Source organism: Cyrtonyx montezumae, unplaced genomic scaffold, assembly GCF_038088225.1.
Source record: "Cyrtonyx montezumae isolate F1298 unplaced genomic scaffold, pur_monq_1.0 scaffold_26, whole genome shotgun sequence".
In the NCBI taxonomy this organism is placed as follows: Eukaryota; Metazoa; Chordata; class Aves; order Galliformes; family Odontophoridae; genus Cyrtonyx; species Cyrtonyx montezumae.
In genome coordinates this window covers 2,004,326-2,025,479 of record NW_027072003.1, presented here as the reverse complement: position 1 = coordinate 2,025,479, position 21,154 = coordinate 2,004,326, and the positions used below count along the sequence as shown (strand labels likewise).

Sequence of the window (21,154 nt, the reverse complement as noted above, 5' to 3'; positions counted from 1 at the left end):
CAAACACACATTTGCACTTGGAACCCTCCCATGCACATCTTGATGAGGAGCTTGGGGCCGGGGACCGGACCGGCCTTCACCAGCTCCTCCTGGCACCCGTGGGGTCACCAAAGCACGGGAAGGGGCCGTGGGTCGGGGAGCTGCCTGGCACCTCCTGCAGCCTGGCCTCTGTGTTACTGTGGCTTCCACTGCTTTTATTACAAGTGGGACTGCGTGGCTCTGAGAAGCACTAATGGGCTATAAAAGTCTTTTTCCCTTCTGTCTTGTTGTCTCATGACTATTTGGAGCTTGGATCCCGCTCCAAAGCCCATGCAGAGGTGGAGGCTGTGGGAAGGTGCCCATGGATGCTCCCTTTGTCTCCTTGCATCCACCCGTTGATGCTCCATGGGCAGCACTGGTTTCTCCAAAGTGAAGTCTGGCTAATAACCCTCCTCCCCCATGATATCAGTCTGAAACCAGACTTAGCACGAATGTAATGCCTCATGCTATAAATGAGCCACATCTTCAGTGCTGCCTGTGCATATTTGCACGATGATGGAGCCAGAAGGGATTTCCGAGGCTGTGCAAGAAACTGCCACGAGGTAATAGCGGACACAAAGCTCCCATAAAGGACCTCAGGGCTCACAGAACCAGCTATTGAATCAGGCAGGGGCACGGAGGAAGAGGAGGCCAAGGGGTTAAACCATAATGATTAGAGTATGCTGAGCCCGGGAGGACAGAGGGCACAGCCCTGCCATTGCATTCCCAGCACGGAGCTGACAGCTCAGCTCACCCCTGCTGCAAGCTCCCAGCCACAGCACTCCTTCCCCCAACCTATTTCACCAAGGTGCCTCCGAGGGGAGGAGAAGCACCAGGTCCCACTAAATGACTCCCTCTCCCTCCCCACCCTCCCGTTGATGTCTTTTTTCCAGTGTCGTAGATCTTCCCAAAACGACGTCCTTGTTTGTCATTCCCCCCTTTGCAGCAGGAGAAGCTGACACACGCAGAGGTGAGGTGACTTACACGGCGTCACCGGGAAGGTCGATGGCAGCGCCAGGAATAGCCCCGTTCCCAGCTAACCACTAACCACACTTATCCCAGAATAAGGGTCCCTTTTTCCAGCTGAATTTATAACAGCTTGCTAAGTGACATAAGCTCTTACAGAAATAGGCAGGCTTTTATTCCAGAATAATTACTGGGAAATCGCACTCCAGCGTGCAGGGGGTGTAATTACACCGGTGTAGCTGCTGCTGGTGGATCGTACCCCACACTCCGGCAGCTCCCTACAGCTTTCACCTTGTCCTGCTTTTCCATGAGTCATAGAATCATTAAGGTTGGAAAAGACCACGAAGGTCACCAACCTTCATCCCCTCCATGCCCTTTAACTATGTCCCTCAGGGCCACGTATCTGCAGTTCTGAACCCCTCCAGGGATGGGGACCCCACCATGTCCCCGTGCCAATGCTGACCACTCGTTCCAAGGAGAAAGTTCTCCCAGCATCCAATCTGAGCCTTCCCCTGAGCATCACCGACAGACCCTCACTGGGCAGAGAGTGACAGATCGCTCCGTAAAGTTGTGTCCTACTTCCCATGGAAGATACCCAACAGCAGATCTTTCAGCTCCTGCAGACTGCTGTTACCCCAGGCTGATCCAGCAACACACTGTGTCTGCTTCAAGCCCATCCCCAGCAGGTGTTTTATTTTAAAGGCATGTTTATGTCCCACCCAGGTAAAATACAGCTCAGAGATTAGATTCTGCTGGGGCCCGAATGGCGTTTCTGCCACGAGCTGTTAGAGCACATCCTATTGAATGACCCTCAAAACTGAACTGATGGTGCTTATCAGGTGCTGATGGGACCATGTTGAAAGCACTGTCTGCCACGAGCAGGGCTCGCTGCTGGGAGCACAGCGCAGGAGGGCAAGGGTTAACTCGGCACCAGGGACACCGCTTTCACTCCAGGACCCAAATGCGTGCGTTTAAAAGTAGCACTTCTCTCCTTAAAATAGTTTATGATTCTTAGTCGAGGATAAATCCAACGCCCCCGAGCAGAAGGAGACCTATTAATTCCTGAGTTTTTTCACGCTGTAGTAAAGCAGCGATTTTATTTGCCTGAGCTGTGTAAGATGTCAGTCATTTTCCCACTTGCATTTCCATATCCAATTTAACAAGGCATTAGTTTATTTCCAGCAGCCCCAGCCAGCCCCGAGCCAACCACGTCAATATTTTGTCACTTACACAAATGCCACCACCATTGGAGTCAACAGCGACATTTTTGGGGGGGGCTTTTTTCCTTTTTTTTTTTTTCTTCCTTTTTAAATTCTTTTGAAAGCAGTGTTCCTCTGTGATGATGTATGTACAGCTCTTAAAATGCTGTCGGTAACGTAAACCATCCAGAGCGGCTTACCTGGGCGCAGAGGCATTGCTTTAAGGGGTGAAGAACACGACTGGAGGGCACTGACCTGACCAAAGGCATTTGCTAATTAATTCATTCTTCCAAGAGACTTAACTGCCTCTTGCCATCGGAAACCGAGCAGAACCTGAGCCAAAGCCTGTCGGAAAACACGGAGAGACCCTTCGTGCCTTCAGAGGACTTCAGAGCCGGGCTGCAGTGCCTCAGCTCCTGCTCTCCGGTGCCAGCGGCCGGGCTCCGAGCCAAGCCGAGGCTTCTCACTGCCCTTGGCACTGACACTGGAACTGGGGAGCACAGAGCCCGAGCTATGGGACGAGATGGAGCATCCCCACCTTCCTTAGCCAGCTCCTGTGATGCTGGGCTGTTTCTCCTACACTGGACACCGGGGCATTCCCGTGCTCTGTTATCTTTGGCACACTCTCCCGAGAACTCTCTGAGGTTTCCTGGTCCAGCGTGAGGGCAGCACAGTGGGCCCACCCCACTGCCTCACTGTGGACACTGCACGTGGCATCACCCCGAGCACCCACCTGCATCCTCCCCACTGGCACCTGCAGCACCAAAGCTCTCAGCAGTGATACGCTGCCTGCTGCCCTCCAGCCCCACACACAGCCCAGGTCTGACCAAATCCCATGTCACCCCCCCCCCCCCCCCGTACACAACACAAGCGAAGGGATGAGAGGAAATCAGAGACCAAACTTCCCCCGGCTGGGAAAGCCCTGCAGGATCCCCCTGTGATCCTACATTGGAGCAGCTCACTGGAGAACAGAGCGGCCTTAGTGTGTCAACAAGCCCTAAACACCCGAGGGCAGCTGGAAGTGAGATGCCATTATTATTATTATTTTTTAATTTAAAGCGAACTTCTTAACCTACAGGAAAGTAAATGTTCTTCTAGGATGGCCAAGAAAACCACGCTGGGATTTTCCAAATGGGTATGACTGACTGTTTATGAGCAGAGGCTTCCAAACACAGAAATAAATGGCTTGCTCTCAGCAGGTTTTCCTTTCTATATTTACCCTCACCTGAAATGAACATTATTGCACACTGCAACATTTATTCCCTCTGATCAGGGGAGCGGGTGAAGAAACGAACCAGCCGCAACACGTCAAATAAATTGTTAATCTGCTGTTTGCATTGGGGCCAGGGGAGGAGGGAGTCCCCAGGCCTGGGACCCGTGTACAGCTTCCATGGCAGCTCCACGGGAGCACTGTGTTTTCCCCATATCAGCACACAGCTTGGGGTGCTCCTCTCTGAGCCCCCGTTTCCCCATGGGGTGTTTCTCTGCCTGCTCTCAAGGTGGGAAGTTTCTACAGGTCCATCCCAAGGACAGGTCCCCAGGAGGTGTGAGTGGTCTTGCTGATACACAAAACGGCCACAGAACCCTAAAAAGGTCCTTCAGACTCAGGCTGAGGCTTTGCAAACCGCATCTTAACGCAAGGCTGACCACTCAGCTGTAAAATCTCTCCTAATCCCAGCCCTTGGGAGAGGAGAGGATGGGGAGATCAGCTGCTTCTGCAGGACGTCGTCCCCATCACATGGCTCCCTCGGTCACGCTCGCGCCCACCACCACGTCCAAATCTGGGTTTGACCTCCCATTTACCTTGGAGTTATCTACAGAATCGTGCCAACCCCTGTGGCGTGCCAGCCCGGAGTGGGGCTCACACGGCCCCGGGGAAACCGGGAGTTAATTCCCTCCTGCAGTGGGGGAAGCTGCTCACTGACTCGGGTACCCAGGTGACAACCCTGTGGTGCAGCAGTGGGGTTGAGAACAGCCATGCTCTGTTTGCAGGGTTTGCATGCACTCAACACAAGACAAAACCTTGATTATTTTTTTGTTTCACTTCGTTATTATTATTTTTCAGCTCAAACTTTTCACTCTTTGGAAAAGCCCATCCTCGTTGGGATAGCTTAGCAAGCCTTTCCCCAGCCAACCACTCCGAGAGCATTTGCGTTAATCCAGATTAACTAACACGAAGCAATTTAGATAAACTGCATTAAGCCAAAACACCTTTGAACTTTTTTTTTTTTGTAGATTGGAATCCCTGCCCGAACGCTGTGTGTGGTTCGGGCCTCCCCACACCGCGGCATCGCCGGAGCTGAGCTCTCCACCAAGCAAGAATCGAGTCAAGTCAGCAAATACAAAGATTATCCAAAGGCGCCGAGCCAGCGGCACGGCAGCGAACCAGTGCTGTGCCAAAAACACCCAAAACCATGTTCAGGAGCACAGAGTCCTTAAGGTTGGAAAGGATCATCGAGTCCAACCATCTCCCTGTCCCCACCATTCCCACTTGCCCATGTTCCCAAGTGCCACATCTCCACGTTTCTTGAACAAGCACCCAACGGGGCGAAGGAGCACGGCGAGCACCTCCTGGCACCAGGCTGACTACGTGACCACAAAGTAAAGCCCTCCAAGCCTCGGTTTACCCAGCGGTGACCTGTCCCCTGAGTACACGATGACAGGTCGGCTCGCAACGCGCTGACATCAGGCACTGGCCACAAGAGGCTGAGTTGGGTGAGCAATGGTTTGCTGAAGGTGGCCAGATCCCACGGCCCCGGACACGTGCACTGAGATTGAGGTGGCAACAGCCCGCATGTACGGGGTGTCTCGTGGAGATGGTCACGCTCTGGTTTTGGAGGAGGGAATTAATAGCTGCTCTAGTCATTGGTGAAACATGTAGCACACCGCGGGCACGTACACACCTTCCACATCCATGCCAAAGCAGCAGAGGAAAGCCGCCAACCCAACCGGCTCCCAGACTGCAACCAGCTACGGCAATCCCGACACCAAGGCCAGAACTGTGCAGCTCAGCACTTCCACCTCCTCACCTGGATAAGGCAGACAATAATACTTCATTGGCTTGCAGGGGAGCTGCAAGCTCCTCAGGATCCAGCCGCCTGCCCACATACTCACACCAGCATCCAGCGCAGAAACAATCCTGACCTTGTCTGGCGCACCAGGAGCTCCTGCAGAAATAGCTTTCCTGCCTTGTGGGGAAGAGGAAAACTCTGTTTCCCAGCTCTCCCCTCCACACCCTCCAAAAACACCTGCTCACACTTTCTGTCCTCCACCCAGCTTGTTCTCCACCTGGAAAGAGAACTTCTAGCCCAGACAAAGCCGCAGCACATAGGGAACTTCCCCATTTTCAGGGAGCAACAGCCCTAACACTAATGGGGCTTTGCATCTCCTGCTTGGACAGGGCTTGCCTTCTGCAAACAGAGCCGCAGCCCTGCTCACCGAGCTGTGCTCCCAGGTGATTTGGAGCAGGATACACCAGGAAGTTTGCTTTCGGCCGCCCCAGTCGGCGTGTGGGTGTGTAAACAGTGACCGACTTCACTGCAGGTTCGCCTCCTTTAAATGGGGACTTTCACATTCGTCAGACTTGAAAAAACAACGCCAACTTTTCAACAAAAAATCCGTTTCCCCCTTCCATTGGCTGCGGCCGCTGCCAAAGGTATTTCTGTTTGAACGAGCGGGCCCTTCCCTCCCGCTGCCACCTTGCTGCACCCAGCGAAGCAAAAGCTCTGGATGCTTCTGTGCGGAGTTTTGGGACGTGCAGCGGTGGCACGCACAGTGCTTTGCTCTCTGGAGGAGTTGCTCGGTTTGGAGGAGAGGTGATGTGATCATAGGGGTTAGAAAGGGAGAATTGGAAATAAGGGTGTGGAGGCTGCTGCCTGACGCTCACTGCTCACCCTGAAAACTCAACATCCCCATTTTCCCTGTTGTGATTTCACCCGGATGGATGGGGTTAATCTAACCAGAGAGATGGATGGTGCTTGTTAAAATGGCAGATTAAAAACACCAACCTAACCTATCACTGGCACTCCTGAGCTCCTCTGCCTTTCCAGCAAGGGAAAGCCACCCAGGAAAGTGGATTCCCTTGAAGGTAAATACACTAAAAATGCATTTCTGCTATTACAGTTCATGTCACCAGTCACCAGGGAAAGGAAACGAACGCAGGGCTAATACATACACATTTACATACACTCCATTGCCTCTTCTGGGGTCAGGACTTATGGACAAGGACTATGCTCTGAAAGTGAGGGATGAACGCAAATTGAAGTCATCAGTGAGCAGCACTGCTTTATTTTCTGATGTACACAGCATCTCAACTTCTTCGCTTGAAGCTGAAGGCCAGAAAGAGGGATCACACGAAGTCAAACAGGGAAAATGGTGGGGAATTCCCAGACAGTTTTTGAACCACGCTGACCCCATGAAGAGCCTCTCTGGTTTTATTTCTCACAGTCCTTCCTGCCTGCCAGCCCCTGCCTGGTGCTTGGAGCAGAGCAGCCCCCCCAAAGCCTCCTTGAGCCCCCAGCATGCCTGCAGCAGCTCTGTGGGGTGAGCCCACTCTGTCAGTGATCCTGCACGAGCAAGCACAGCCCCACATGTCGGACAAGCTCCAGTTCTGAGCAAGAAGAAAGGGCAGTCTGCACACTGGAGTTTTTCCAACTCATTTCTTGGCAGCTTCCAGCCCCAAGCCAAGGGCCAGTCACTATCTGATGTCACTGCAGCATTGCCCAAGCTGAGCACTTTCCCCTTATTGCTTTTTGATGGGATAATTTTACAGCACCCTGGGAGCCCGAGGAAATCAGTTGGTTTAAGGAGATGGCTTTAACATAACCATGTGCTGCAGATCACAGAGGGACTGCCATGGGTTCAGGTTATGTCTAGCCCCTTCTGACATACAGTTGTTTACACAAACTAAATGGGTTACAACTCATCAGCTGAGCTGCATTAATTGTACCCTTAGCCTGCTGCAAACCCATGGCAATGGTGACAGCTCCAAGCCCTTTACGACACGCACAGGCAGTTCTCCATTGCAACTGCAGTGGGCGAGGAGAGCTGCAGCTTCATACAGCCCAGCTGTGAAGCTGTAACTAATTACATGTGGTAATTAGGTTGTCTGTCCCCACATGGTGTGCCAGCGCTGTGCCTTTCATCCTCTGCTTTTCTCCAGCCACAACACCCAGAACTCAAGCGTTTCAGAGACTTTGGAGGACAGAGCTGTTTTACAAGGGGTGGATCAAGGCCCCAGCTCCCGAGCAGGCTGGTTCTTGTGCCTGTCCCCCCATGGGTCCCCTGGACCTCCCATCCCACAGACCTACAATGCTCTGAGACCTCCCAGCTCCAGCCATCAACAGTGCAGGTGTCAGCCAGAGAGAGCTATCAGATGCCTGGGAAATAGGAGGGAGCTGGAAGGGAGAAGAAAAGCAAACCTTTCATTAGAGCACAAGGAGCCTCATCCCAGACTGGGCATTTTGCCCCACAGAAGATTTAATCCTAGCCTTGGTGGAGGATAGAGCAAAATGGGACGTGGTCGCCCACTGTTTTCTGGGCCCTTCAGAAAGAAAACTGATGAAAAACAAATGAGAAAAATTAGATGGAAGCACACTGCAGCTGTTGCGGACCCAGCAGCACTCTCTGGAGCCTCCCCAGCACTGCACAGCCGGCTTTTTCATTTTATTCACTCTGACAGGTCTAAGGTTAATACCCTGGCAGTTGACAGCCACTAAGCCACAGCTCCGCACAGGCTTTTGGTATAAAAACAATCAGCCCTGTGCTGATGCTGTAACTCCCCCAGACTGTGGATGATGGAGAAATTCTTGCCATTCCTCAGAGGGCAATGGGAACCGGCCACGGCCACTGCCTTTTGTTCAGCTGCAGCCTGCAGAGCCTCACGGAGTGCTCACAGCTTCCACCTATGAAAAACTGTGCAAAGGAGGGGATGGGAGCTGCATTGGGAAGGTTATATCAGTAATGCCTTTGTTAAGGAAAGCTGCTGCACCTTGGAGGCACGAGGCAGGGGCAGAAAGCAGAAGGTGAGCCCGTGCTTGGCTCCTTTTTGTAGCAGCACAACACAATGAAAGGAACGGGTGCGGGAAGAGCTGTTGTTTTTGGTTTCCCAGACCCAGTGCATAAAATAGGTACTCCCCATCCTGACCACTTCAGGTGTCAGAACTGGGACTGGGGCTCCTCACTGTGACATCCACAGTGGGACTGAGTGCACCTTCAGTGACATTGAGCTGTGTGGTGCAGCTGACATGTTTGAGGGATGGGATGCCACCGGAGAGACCCAGACAAGCTGAGAAGTGGGCCCAGGAGAACCTCATGGGGTTCAGCGAAGCCAAGTGCAAGGTCATGGCAACCCACACTGTCAGTGCAAGCTGGGGGTGTAAGGATGGAAAGGAACTGGGGATACTGGTGGATGGCAGCTGGGCATGAGCCAGCACTGTGCCCTCGCAGTTCAGAAAGCCAACCAGATCCTGGGTGCAATCAAAGCAGCACAGCCAGCAGGGCCAGGGAGGGCATCTGCTCTGCACTGTGAGACCCCACCCGGAGCACTGCATCCAGATGTGGAGTCCTCAGCACAGGAGGGACATGGACCCATTGGAGCGTATCCAGAGGAGGGAGACAGAAGTGACCCCAGGGATGGGACACCTCCGTGCGAGGACAGGCTGAGAGCTGGGAAAGGGGACAGTCCGTAGACACGGGGAAAGGCTTCAAGCGGGGAGACCTAGGTTGGATGTGAGGACGGTTTTGCAGCCGGGGCGGTGAAGCACTGCACAGAGCGGCGGTGCCCCATCCCGAGACCCCCGGGCCGGGGACGGAGCCGTGTGTGTCCGCGTGCATCCGTGTCCGAGCGGGACAAACCGGGGAACCCAAACGCTTCTACGTCTCCAACATCTGCAGAGTACACCCAGAAGGTGCAGACCCACGGGCTCCGTCCACTGTTCCTCCCCACGTTCCCGTCCCTCCGCCCTCCCCTCTCCCACGAGGCGCTGAGTTCTCCCCCCCCCGCCCTTCCGATGGTAGAGCCCCTCCGCGCCGCGGGACCTGGGGCTGCGGGGCGGCCCATCGGCGCAGCGCGGGGGGGTGGGGTGTTCTGGGGCGGCGGGGTTTGGTAAGCGGGGCCGCACCGCGATGTCGCCGCCCCGGCCCTGCGCTCGCAGCGGTCACTAGATGTCAGCCGACCGCCGCCGCTGTGCTGTTGGACGTTGTTAGCTCTGCAGCTTGATGTGCGGCCCCGGGAGCTTCATGCCCGCGGGAGGGGGTCGGAACTTCGCGATCTTTGAGGTCACGGAACCATTGAATGGCTCAGGTTGGAAAAGACCCTCAAGAGCATCGGGTCCAACCTCCACCAAACCGTACTGCCCGAACTTCAACAACCCACTGCTGCATCATGTCCCCGAGCACCGCACCCAAAAGGGTTTTAAACGCGTTCAGGGGTGGTGACTCCACCACGTCCCTGCAGAGCCTGCTCTGGTGCTTAACGACCCCTTCTGCACAGATTTTCCTCACATCCAACCTGAACCTCCCCTGGTGCAACTTCAGGCTGTGTCCCCTCGTCCTGTCACTGTCACCAGTGAGCAGAGCCCAGCCCCGCTCTCACTGCAGTCACCTTTCAGGTGTTGAAGGGAGCAGTGAGCTCTCCCCTCACCTCCTCTTCCCCAGACCAAACAGCCCCAGCTCTTCAGTCTCTCCTCGTAGGGCACTCTCTCCAAGCCCTTCCCATCCTCGCTGCCCTCCTCTGGACCTGCTCCAGCACCTCCGTGTCCTTTCTGCATGGAGGTGCCCCACACTGAGCACAGTACTCGAGGTGGGGCCTCACCAGTGAGGTCTCACCCCCTGAGTACAGGGGCAGGATGACATCCCAAGTCCCACTCATTGCAGTTTGTGATACAAAGGTCCCTTCCAACCTGAGCTGTTCTATGATTCTTGTGTGCAGATGGAGCTCCCTGGGTTCTGTTAGGAGCCCCAGTCCTGTTGCTGGGCACCTCAGCAAGCAGCCTGGTCCTGCCTTCCCATTGATACCCACCCACTTTTGATGAGATCCCCTCTCAGCCTTCTCTTCCCCACACCGAACACCCCTTGTGCTCCCAGCCTTTCCCCATCAGGGAGATCCTCCTTGCCCCAGTCATCTTCGTGGCCCTCTGCAGGGCTCTCTCCAGCAGATCCCTATTTACCTTGAACTGGGGAGCCCAGCACTGGGTGCAGTGCTCCAGATGTGCCCTCTCCAGGGCTGAGTTGGGGAGGAAAACCTTCACTGTGCTGGCAATACTTCCTAATGCAGCCTGGGATACCATTGGTCTTCTTGGCCACAAGGGCACACTGCTAGCTCATGATCTCTTGTCGTGTTCAGCATACGGAGGACCATAGAATAGTTTGAGCTGCAAGGGATCTTAAAGATAACCTCATTCATTTTTATTCTGCTTTCCTGCAGACAGCTCTTCACAAATCCTCTCTATGAATGAGCTGCAAGAATTGAATGATGAGATCTTCAGGCTCAGCACTGAGCATGAAATTGTACTGAATGCTGACTTGAAAATGCAGGCAGTCAATTTCCCCCCACATAGATGTGTATGCACATATAGATCAATACATTTACATTCTTATTCAGTCTTGGCTTCTTCCTATCATGTCACAGAAAACATGTGAGAACATGGAAAGGAGATGGGCTTGGTCTGACTATAGAAACAAAAAGATAGCTCCTGAAACAAAACAAAGACTTGATTTATTCATTACTTCATTATTTACTAAGAAGATCTTAAATAGGACGGGTATCAGATGTGACTCACGTTAAAAGAAGTAGAGGCTTCAGCTCTGACAAGAGCAAAATGCCCAGTGAACATCTCTCAAGTGTATGCACATTAGTTAAAGACCTGTGTCAGTCACTGATGTTCTTTCTTTCCTGGAAAGGTGAGCACTGGTTAGTAAAACACTCCGTTGATCACTGAGGACTGAAAGAGTTCCTGTGGAAAATGCCATGGTTTTTTTTCCCACTGTGAAGAGGCACTAAGTGCAGTTTCTGAACGGAGCTGAGAATAAGGAGCTCCATTTTAGAGGAATAAGAAGTGTAGGATGAGAAAGATTTCTACTGCTGCTACTTAGGAGGAAAGGCTAAAAGTCCAAAGACCTGAATGCAACTGAGAGGTCGTGCTTATCTGACATTAATAGAAACCTTCCTCTCTTCTTTCTTAGCCTGGAAAGCAGAGTGAAGGAGACATTGCACAGAGTGTTCTGGGACCACCTGAAAGAACAGTTCTCTGCTAGTCCTCCAGACTGCACTCAGGCAATCCAGCTGCTGCAGGAAATAAAAGAAGTTGGCTGATCCTGACACGGAGGGGATGGGTACCTTAGAATTAGTCTTTCCATCCAAATATTCCCATATGAACAGTGTAAGAGGGAAGAGAAAATAAGCTTCATTTAGTTTATAGGGAAACAGAACTTAAACAGCTGCACCTTTTAAGCCTGACTGAGAAGGAAACTCATTCTCTGGTCCCAGGTCTTTAAAGCACTCTACGAAAATGACAAAAACCCTGTTTAACTGCTGGTAATGTAAAAAACCCCACAAACTGCTATTGTCTGTACAAAGACACCTCTTTAAGTAATGCAAATGCAAGTGTGCAATGCGATCTATCAGAACATTGTTTAGAACTACAAGAAAACAGCCCCAGCATGGAATGAAATTGCATATGGTTTGCTTTCCCACTAGACTCCAGGCAGATAATTCCCTACTTTTTTGTGTGAGGTAAAGGAGGTTTTGCAATATGTGAAACAGTAGCCAGACATCCTGAAATGAGTCATTGGAGACAAGCATTCCCTTAAAGCAATGGTGTGCCCCAGAATTGGTGTGCCGAGTCTCGCTCCATCCAAGGCTGGCCTCGATTTCTGTTGTGCAATGCAGTTCTGTTGGAGAACTGGCATGTTCCTGGAACACAGGCCAGAGTGCTGCTTCTTTGGGCAGACCCTGTTATTACTGCTGCTGCCACAAAACAGCCAGCTGCAAAGCCAAAATGAGGGGATCCTGGACTCGGAGCTGATGAGGCATCCACGGTCTCACCACGAGCATCGTGGGCACAATGGCAATGCTGTGCGCACCTTCTCGAGATGAGGAAGTGCAAGGACTGCAAAGCCACACAGACCCAGCTGAGCTTCTCAGGTGGGTGTTGCTTTCTCTGGCTTGGCCTATGCAGACCAGCAAAACCATCAACAATAAAACGTGGGGTTAAGAGGAAACTGCCCTGCAATCGTTTTTCTTTTTCCAGTGCGTAGTTGTATTTGTGTTACCCAGCTGCTCCTGGACAGTAGAAGAGTCTTCAGTGAAGTAAATGTACTTTTTCTAGTAATTCTTAGGGACCAGACGTTGCAATTAGATTGAGCAGGCTTTCGTCATAAAATGGAATGAAGTAAGAAGATCTGAATTCCTCTTTCTCAGTATTCTAAAACGACCTCCAACTAATACTGCATTAAGCATTCAACTCATTGTGCCTCATCTCAGGGAGATCTTCCACGTTCTGGACCTGATGAAAATGGATATGCTGAATTTTACCACCCAGAGCCTCCACCCATAATTGCAGGAACACTACATCCAGTACGAACGGGAGAAATTCCAGAAAATCTTAGATAAGCTTCCTAGTAAGATCAGTGGGGAGAGAAGAATTACTACTGCTACTACAGGAACTGTTAAAGCACCAAAAAAGGAACTAGAGCATTCTAAACCCGATGCCTTCATTGCGTGTTCAATAACTTGAGAGAAATAGCTCTAAAAGAAGGGAAGAAGGGAAGTTTAGTTCACTTGTGGTAGGCAGTACAGCTGTGGCTCAGCAGTGGTTGTATATGCTACCTGCCCATGCTGAGGACAAAAGGGCACATGGAGAGAATTCCCTGCTTGCAAGACCCCTTTCCAAACACAGGCATAGTGGCTAGAGCATGTATACCTTTGCATGATTTAGGTGTGAAGAAGCTTTGCAAGACATTGGTGATCAAGTGCTCCTGAAGTCAGCAGCACGCTCTCAAAGCTGGGTTACCCTGCTTTTGCCAGTGACAATTGTACTTCCCTGAAAGGTCAGATAAAAAGCATCGCAGACAAGGGCAACACAGTCCAGCACGTCATCAGTGAGTTTCTGAGCTTATGTCAAACTCAGCACTAAAGAGGTCTTCTACTCTTAAGCTATGACTCTAGAACATGCAGGACAAGTATAAGATAAGCGACAGCAAAGCAAACTCCCAACATCGTGCACAACTATTGCAGAAGCAAGGAAGCTGGGTCTTGAAAGTGCCCTGATTTTCCTGTTCCACTCTGACAGTAATTGCTCTGAAAATCTCTTAAATCCTACCACCCTTGCTAAAAGCTAAACAGGCCCAAGTGCAAGGTCTGTTACTAGGTGATGTGGCAATCTTCAGGCTAGGATGTAGAGTGAGAGCTTAATCACCGACTCAAGTAAAGCACCATGCTAAGATCTTTAAGTAATATTTATCCCTAGGGAGTGCTCTGCCTGGCATTCTGCTAACTAACCTGCCCTGTAATGCTGCTCCGTCAAAATATTTATTCAAATGATTTTGGTAAGAGCTGATTATTTTGACCTTTTATGAGTACTCTGAAAGCTCCTCATCACATTGCAATGCCACGGGCAGCTAGTATGCTACAGGAAAGGTGATTTTCACATGGAAGACTATCTTTTATCAGCTATGAAAATAAGGAGAAGCTCTTCCTGCCCAGAGTATCATGCATCCTCCTCAGCCCACTGGGGTCTACCACATTGTTGGGTTTATTCCTCAAATGTCAGACAGAGCAGACTGTTTTGTTTTGAAGGAGTTCAGAAAGCTGAATTAATAGCCCAAGCCAACCTTGCTGTGGCACAGGCTGGGCAGAATGTGATGGCAGTGACTCACGGATGGAGCTGCATTAGAAGCTACAGAGCCAGACAGTCTTCCCTTTGCTGTGTCTAAAAATCAACGTCTTGTCTGCACTCTTTGTCGCTATCAGCATTTCCCAAATACACGCTTGAAACACAAGAACATCTAAGGTAGCTGGGTGGTTAATCTCAGCTCCGTGCTCCTCAGAGAGGCTTCCTGAATACTTCAAATTTTAAACATGCTGCTGTGGCAGGCCAGATAAATCCCAGGCTCTGAAGTTCTATATTCTGTTACGTTTCTAAGAGGCCTGACACTTCAATTATGTTCAAAACTCACAGAAAAGTAAAAAAAAAAAATCTATTCTGGTGAACTACTCCACTTCAGCATGGCCTAATTCATCACGCCTAATGTCTGCCAGAAAAGCAGCTGCACAGGTCGAAGTGAAAACAAGGCACATATATACATAATACTCAGATCCATAATGCTTGGAGAGTAGTTTCACCTTGTTCCTATGCTGGATGCTGTATTTGGAAGAACTCCACGTTAATTCACTATGTCCCCAAGTCCATCTAGAGCACTACTGGTCCACAACACCCTGCACCAACGCAGCTATCCTCGGGTCTGCTCCTGGCTGCACGAGGAACCCTTTGTCTCAAAGGCTGATGCTCCGTGTGAAGGTTGAGTTTTATCTTCCTACTCTTGCTCCCCACAGAAGAGCGGATTCATCTGTTCCTCAGCCTTTATATTTCCCCTATGGACTAAATTCTCAAGATTTCCCAGAGGGTCTCAGTGCCATTCAGGAAGAGCTGCAGGCAGTGGGGAGCAGGTTCAGAAGTTTGACCTACCACAATGGGCAGGTGCTTGGCACCTTTCTACTCAGCAATTCCCAAGGAAGTGCTTTTCCCAGGGGCAGAACCAGACTCGGGAAGAGATTCTTTCTGATCATCTTTATGTGTACCACACAGAACAAGGGTGGAATGCAATCTCCCAACGATTTCTCAAATCATGCTTCAGCTTGTAAAAAAAAAACATCAATCAGACAAACACATCCAGGCAGCACAGCTACTGGGAAGTGACTCTTAGCATGTCAGTATCCAAATAAACCTCTCAACTGCAAAAGGCAATAGCTTTCTTCTCCCCCCAAACAACTCCCATTACTTAGCAGGGAAGGAAACGGGAGGTGGAGGTTATAAAACTGCAATGAAGTGTTTTTTTCTTTGCTTTTTTTAATTCGAGGTGTTAATTCTGCGGTGGGTCTGCAGCCTACTCTGCTGAAACGTTAGTCACAGCCCTGGGACGCAGTTCGGATTTGATAAAGCCACATGGTATTTAAGATCATTAAAGCTGCTCCCTATATTTCAGTGTTAGCTTGAAAACCTGACTCACTGAATTATGAGAAATGGAACATATGGCATACATTTAGCAGCCCCCAATGTATTTGGTATTTCGCATCAGCCAGATTTTATTTGACACAAAACCCTGAACTTTAACCTGTATTTAAATGCCTGGATTTCTTGCTCTAATTTTATATAGTGAAAACGTCTTACTTCTTGGTATGCCAAAAATCTTTGCTGGTAAACACTATGTACAGTGGCTGCCCAAAGTGTAACTGTTGTTATGTGAATTGATGGCTGCTGTGCTGCAGAGCATTGGTTTGAGTGTTTGTCATTGCTAAATTAGGGTCCTCACAGTCCACCCTCATGGAACAGTCCTTGCAGATGTACATTAAAAAGGGGTTAAAATCAGTTCTTCCCATGACAAAGTGGTTGGAGACCATCACGCCGTAGGTAAGCCTATCTTTGAAGCACACACAGATGTGCTTTTATGCATAGATTAGTCTGAAAAGAATTTTGTGTTCAGGATCAGCATGATTAGCTGCAAAAAGAGCAGCCTCAGCCAAAGTGACTGCTGAGCAGCCAGCACTGTGCATCCAGCATGCCACACACATTAGGATGGCACACATCCTGCATTCTGCTGCCAAGCAATGACATCAGGCCTGCTCTGAACAGAACAGCATCCTGTACTTTGCTTCCACAATACCAGCAAATCATCTCCGCTCAACGCTTCGACACTGTTGATGTCTTCTTGTTCCTCAGATTTACAAAGCAAAATAACAGATGTGCAGGGCCACACTGCACTAATTAAAGCTCCCCACAATGCCCACCCTCACCCCTTCCTCTTACCTGCTGTGGCTGGTAGGTCAGGCACACACAGAGCACTGCTTTGGCACACACAAACAGGAGACTTCTGTGTAACGCTGAGGTCACAGTGACAATGGGGCAAACGTGTGTCTAAGTTTTATTAATTCAGTCTGTTCTAAGTTGTACAGTTATGAAAACAACAAAACGACTGCTGGAAGCCCAGGAATATTTACAATCTCGCCTTGTTGTAGTGAGGTCAGTCTATGTTGTTGCACAGATTGGTTATGTTTGGTACCACAAGATGTTGAAAATTCAGACAAATTCGAACAGATTAACAATTGTATATACAGGAAATAAAAGGAAATTCAAGTATCAAAATACAGACAGATTAAATAACATTTGTATTACAAATCAGTCCCACTGCCATACATCACAATTAGCAAAAATGTCTACATTGCAAACTGAACTCGACTGTTCTCGGCCCTGTTTGGGAATCTCAGGTTATTCTTCCACGGGTAAGAAAAGTGTTTGAGCTAGATCTACTTTGCAAGAGCAGCACATTTACTTCCTTTTGAAAAATACAACAAAAAATAAAATTAAAATGCAGTAGGTAATGCCAATACGAGACCTAAAAGAGAGACTTTTTGCACCAAGACAGCGTTGCAAACACTGCGCTTGCTCTAAAATAAAGATCTGACTGCATGGAAATGATGCAAGCAGAAGAAAGCCAGAGGAAGTTCTGCTGCTAGAAGCTTCCGAAGTGGGGTGGAAGGAGCATTAAAGCAATTAAACCCACATCAGCTGCACACAGAACAATTTGTTTGGAAGTACTATTTGGCATCTGGTCTGTGTCTCGCAGCAGCCCCGTGAAGGTGCCTTACGTCCTGTAAGGTGCCCCATCTTCTCCCCAGGAGGGGAACAGGTGCACACCCCACAAAAATGGCATGATGCTTTGACTCCTAAAAAGAAAAACCCCAAACGAAGTTCAAAGGAAGAGCTGAACAGCTATGATCAGCTATTTTCATTTTTTTTTTTAGTAAATACAAAATCGAAAAGGATGAAGCAGCTTCTATTTGGAAAATAAAAACTCATCCCCTCCTCTATTAAAAACAAACACACAAAAAAAAGAGACAGAAACAGTTGATCTAGGTTGAGTTCTCAGCCTGGACTCATGCCACGTCCAACTGGAAGTCTGTAAAGGGGAACAAAACCCAGGGCTGCACCGCCTTTTCCCAGGCAGGCAGTGAGTGCATTTAGATTTGAACCAGCACCAGAAATGTAGAGCACTTTCCTCCAGATGATGTGAGACCCTGTGGGGAGGAAGAGCCAAAATACTGCGTGTCCATGGGCTACCAAAGCCTGGGAGTCTGAGAGGTGCAGCCCAGGATCAGCCTCCAGCATGCAAGTACCTCAAAAAACCCCCACTGAAATGAAAGGGGAAGATGCACTGCCAAAACGACTGCTGTCTATGAAGTGAGAAAGTATCTGGCTAAAGAACTGTTGGATCACTAAAGACAACCATGGAGTTACACACAGGACTGGAAAGAACCACCAGGGTCACAGCATCCAGTCCCCTGAAGATTGGAGTCTTCATCACCACTTCACCTCCAAGCCAACCTTCAACACGCTCACGTGTCACAACAGAAGGGTGTCCCTCCTCCCAAGCAGAGGTTCAATTTGCAATCTCTCCAGAACGACTTGTTGCCGACACACCAAATATTTACACTTACACCAGTATGAATTGCTACACACGCATAACAAGGAATGTTAGGTTTCCTAAATTCATTGATATTAAAAACAAAAATAAAAAAAGATCTCTGCTTCCCCCTCTGAATCATTTCCAGGTCTATGCCCTTGGGATTATGGTTCACTCCTCCACCAGTCTTACCAGCAAGGGAGGCTAATGAGATCCTGACATACAGCAGCAACCGGAGTCGGATAGAAATTATTAGGGCATATCATTCTGGTAAAGCAGCAGGGTACCACACCCCCAGCCTGTCAGATGGTAAAACGTGCTGCACTACAGTTTTTGCATCAGAAGAATTAAAAACCTCGACTCTTAACAGCTCTCCTCCCTCCAGGGGAACAGTGCTGAGAAGACGCATCACCCACGGCCAGAACTGCTGTTAAATAGTGTGGTAATGCAAAGGAAAAGCAAGCAGACAGCACGTGGGGATGCTGGGGCCAGGCCATCTGTGGGTTGATATGATTTATCCTCAGCTAATGTTTCAGTGGAATGCCCAAAACGTAACTCCTCTTTTGTTCCTCTTCCGAAATCGTTGCTCTGATTAAATAATGAGCTAGTATAAAAAAGTGCTAAATCACAATTGAATAAGCTTAAAAAAAATAATAATAATACAAACAACACCCAACCCTTCAGGGCATAACTGCATTTAAAAACAAGACAGGTGCACAAGAGGCTGGAGAAGGGGCTCCTCTCCAGGTATTCAGTGCGTAAATGGGAAGAAGTTGTGTCCTTGCCATAGAAATGTCAAGTATTGCAATGCAACAGTTCTCTGTAGGGAAGCAAGCTTTGTACCATCAGTAAATACTTGGCCACAGCCGCTCTGAGGTGAAAGATCCTTCGCAGACTTTTCCTTAAGTGATTTCCATTTGCTATAAAAGCGTGGAGTGGCTTTGAAAAGGAAGGATGCGGACTTACCCTGCAAGGCTTCTCGCACCGGAGGACGTTATTTCCAAGAACTCGGCGTTTCTCTACTGTTCACCCAGCACTGAAGCAGATTTAAGTACCGTAGGAGATGCACACACCACTGGTAAGACTCTACTGTACTCCTTGCTGGACTGTGCAGATCCTCAGTAAATCATTTTTCTCTTTTTTTTTTCCCCCCTCACCAAAAAAAAAACAACCAAAACCAAACCGCAGTGCTACATTTAGACTGAACTGGATTTGTAAAAAAGAAAGCAGTTCGTCTCAGACTAGAAAACGTGACATCACTCGGCCTCAGAAGTCTCAACTTTCCTTTGCTAGAAATGGAGAGCTGCTTTTCTCAGCTGGTGGCTGGGATCCCTTTCCCCCTCTGCTTTGGGAGCCCTCACTGAGCAGCCATGCACACCCTCAGAGGCAGAACACCAGTGCCAGATGGAGATGGTCTTCACGTCAGCAGGCCACTGCTTCTTAGGTCTCTGCCCCGTTACTACATTTCCGTGGTAGGAGACAGCTGCCCGGAGCTCAGCTTTTCAGAGGCAAACAGAAAGGAAGATAATGGAATGAATGATTTCCAACTCATACAAACACAAGTGCTGGGAAAGACGAGGCGTACAGCCAGGAGATGAGACCGTGAGGGTTACGGGCACGGAGGAAGCTGTGCAGTTAGGCAGGGCTGCCTGCCACCCCAGCGGGGGTAGGGTCACCCTTGGAAAGGCACATGCACCAGTGAGCCGGTGTCAGGAGGAACTGACAGATCCTGGCTGGAAGCAGGGGGAGTGCAGAGCTCAGACCCTCCAAGAGCAGGCATACGTGTGGGCAGCTGCATGGTAAACACCAAGCTACTGTTGCTATCACAAGCTCAGCTTCTCTCCGAAGGATATAAATCCCTCAGCCTGGAAAACACTGAGCATCCAACCCAAACCCTGGAGCACTGCAGACACTGCAGCATTCTGGGCATGGCAGTGTGACCATTGGCTCTATGTTAAGGGTTTCCTGACGTGTGAAATGCACGTATGCGGCCGGGCTTTGCTTCCCTTGCTTTAAGGCAATCCCCCGAGTCCTCCCATTTGGATTCCTCCCAGCCTGGCCCTCGTTTGGAATTCAGTTTGCCACTCAGTGCCATGGAGCCACGAAGGATTTGAAAGATCAAACCCATTCCTGAGGAAGAGCTCAATGAAGATGTTGAAACATCTGATTTCACTGCAGGGGATAGAAACTGAAACCTGAAGGACCCAGTGGAACTCAGGAATGAGAACAAGCATGCCCCAGTAACAGGTGACAGCAATCCAGTGCTGCTGTTCTGACTTCTGATGACAACTGTCACCCCTGGCTCACCAAACCTGGGCTGTAGGGGATGTGGCAGAGATGGAAAGCCCACAGTGAGGCACATCAGTGAGCTACAGCCCTTCACACTGCCCCATCTGCTCAGCCCCCTTCCCTGGGAAAGGTTTGGCAGCTGCTGCCCATGAGGAGCTGGGTCTGAGACAGCTTCACTCTGGGACTGCACTCTGTTGGAGAGCAGTGTGGAATGTAATGGGTTTGCTGCCACTGTGTGGAAGTTGCAGTGCCTTTCACTAAAGAGTCCTCTGGGGACAGAGCAAACCTCACCCCCAGAGAGGTACGTACATGTGTCCTCACCTTGAAAACAGGGAAACTGAGGCAAAGAGCAGCTCAGTTCTTGGGACACACAGCAAGTCAGGGAGAAGCAGTACTGGGCTGGAGTCCTGCTTTCTAGTGTTGGCAGCTACTGAACAACCCACCCCCCCCCTTCCTCCTCAGTTTCATCTCTGAGCTTTGCAAACATAAAAGAAGAAAGGGGGGACAGAGACAGGGACAGCCCGTGGGGGCAGCTGTGGGGTGAGTGCCACCACGCAGCACTCCCAGAGCTGCCCAGCTCTGCACTGACTATGCAAAATGCCCTACTTGCTATGCAAACAACTTCCAGCCATATCCCAGAATTAAAAGAGTAATCTACTGAGATGCACAGAAATGGGGATGTTCTCCCAGAGGAAAACCATGTGTGCATGGTAAAGAAGGAGCCAGGGAAGGCCGAGGTGCCCACTGACACGGGGCCATTTCCAGCTGAAATCCTTGCTCTCACGGATGAAAGGAGACAGATGTTTCAAGATCCCTACAGCCCTCACCATGCAATGTTTCACAGTCTGAAAATAGGCTCTGGGTCAGCAGCAGACTGATTTCAATCACATCTCTCCCTTTGGCAGAAATGTAAAACCACAGGAAACGCACAGAGCACAGCAGAGCTCTGTACCTCTAACAGTGCTCCTTCCCAGCGTGGCACCAGCAGCACGCGCCCTTCAGTG

The 21,154-nt window shown here is 49.9% G+C and overlaps 2 protein-coding genes across 3 annotated transcripts in view; one reads left to right on the top strand and one right to left on the bottom strand.

The window, feature by feature from the left end:
• The first annotated feature begins 531 nt into the window (after positions 1–531).
• On the top strand, positions 532–14,966 carry TCP11 (t-complex 11). The gene is given in 12 exon segments (XM_065740226.1): positions 532–581; positions 912–988; positions 10,609–10,738; positions 11,364–11,487; positions 12,133–12,212; positions 12,214–12,327; positions 12,667–12,903; positions 13,121–13,158; positions 13,161–13,283; positions 14,737–14,775; positions 14,778–14,890; positions 14,892–14,966. Coding segments are annotated over 12 exon segments (1,200 nt in total).
• Positions 14,967–19,089: 4,123 nt separating this feature from the next.
• The window catches only part of ANKS1A (ankyrin repeat and sterile alpha motif domain containing 1A), an 80,115-nt gene continuing 78,050 nt past the window's right edge, over positions 19,090–21,154 (bottom strand). For both annotated transcript variants that reach the window (XR_010622448.1, XM_065740272.1), the window contains one exon: positions 19,090–19,359. Coding sequence is in view for 1 of the 2 variants with exons in the window: in XM_065740272.1 (XP_065596344.1) it covers positions 19,356–19,359 (4 nt within the window). In the remaining variant the exon portion in view is untranslated. The remainder of the gene's footprint in view (positions 19,360–21,154) is intronic.